This window comes from Amphimedon queenslandica, unplaced genomic scaffold (assembly GCF_000090795.2).
Source record: "Amphimedon queenslandica unplaced genomic scaffold, v1.1 AMPQUscaffold_1111_Cont26874, whole genome shotgun sequence".
Taxonomy (NCBI): Eukaryota; Metazoa; Porifera; class Demospongiae; order Haplosclerida; family Niphatidae; genus Amphimedon; species Amphimedon queenslandica.
In genome coordinates, this window is record NW_003558541.1 from 1 (window position 1) to 1111 (window position 1111).

General features: G+C 32.8%; 1 protein-coding gene across 1 annotated transcript; it reads left to right on the plus strand.

Moving 5' to 3' along the window:
• Positions 1-47: 47 nt before the first annotated feature.
• On the plus strand, positions 48-1027 carry LOC109593523 (uncharacterized; the record flags this gene model as incomplete). The annotated part of the gene is made up of 3 exons (XM_020008568.1): positions 48-467; positions 551-820; positions 868-1027. Coding segments are annotated over 3 exons (824 nt in total), but the record flags the coding sequence as incomplete, so codon positions are not given.
• Positions 1028-1111: the final 84 nt, after the last annotated feature.

A 1111-nucleotide genomic window follows, 5' to 3' on the forward strand; every position in this document is an offset into this window, starting at 1 on the left:
AGTAAGTAATACACAATTAATACATTATGATATTTACTTATTTTAAGGCACTCATGACCTGAACTTGACATTGATTAATATTGCATCAAATTCTGTTTGTGTTCAGTTTCAGTTTGTCAATGGCAGTACACTTTATATTGATTACATTCACATTATTGATAGTCAAGGCCAGTTTCATTGGGATGACCTCAAACCTCTTAATGATTCATTGAACTTTATTAAGTGTTTTGATGGCATACCAGCTGGTAATAACTTAACACTGCATGCATGTCAATTCGAAACCTTTTTCGAGAACTGTATATCTAATCCTCCTGCTGTAATAACTGGTATCAATATTACTAGTGACTCTACATCTTCAGTTCGAATGTCATCAGTTCATTCATTAGTCCCAACTACTTCAGCCGTATCAGCTACTTCATCGGCATCAAGATTCCCACGGGCCAGCATAAGTAGTAGCATAGATGCTTGTAAGTGTAAATTTGTTTGTGTAGTTGTAATAATTATACTTTAATGTCTTTGCTTCATATCATTATTATCAATTTGTCCATAGCTTCTTCATTATTCACTTCTTCATCATTTGTATCATCAAGTAGTATGGTCACAGACTGTATGATACGTTCTACAGTTACTGTAACAAGAGATGATTGTAATACGTTTGGTACTAAAAAAAGTCAAAATAAAGCTCCTGTTGCTATTAATTCCTGCACTAATTCACCAGTATTGAATATTATATTAGGTGTATTCCTCATACTATCACTAATGATTAATGTTATTACATTAACTGTGTGTTACTGCAAGAGGATAGGGAAGAATGGGCAAAGTATGTTAATTTATTTTTTAAATTTACTATGATGAATTGTATTACAGGTTCACAAGAGCAAAAACTATCATCAGTTGATCCACAGTATGAGAATGTACATCTACCAGTTCCACAATCAGAACTATCAATGGAAGAATGTGCTGCTTATGGTGTAGTGGAGGGATCAACTACAAAACTTTAACTTTGAAACTTTTTGTGCGATAACATTACAGCTGAACCAATAATTTTTTTGCAAAACCTTAAAATTATTTTACCTTGTAGAGTGAGTGGGTGTGGTTATGTAAGAAATTT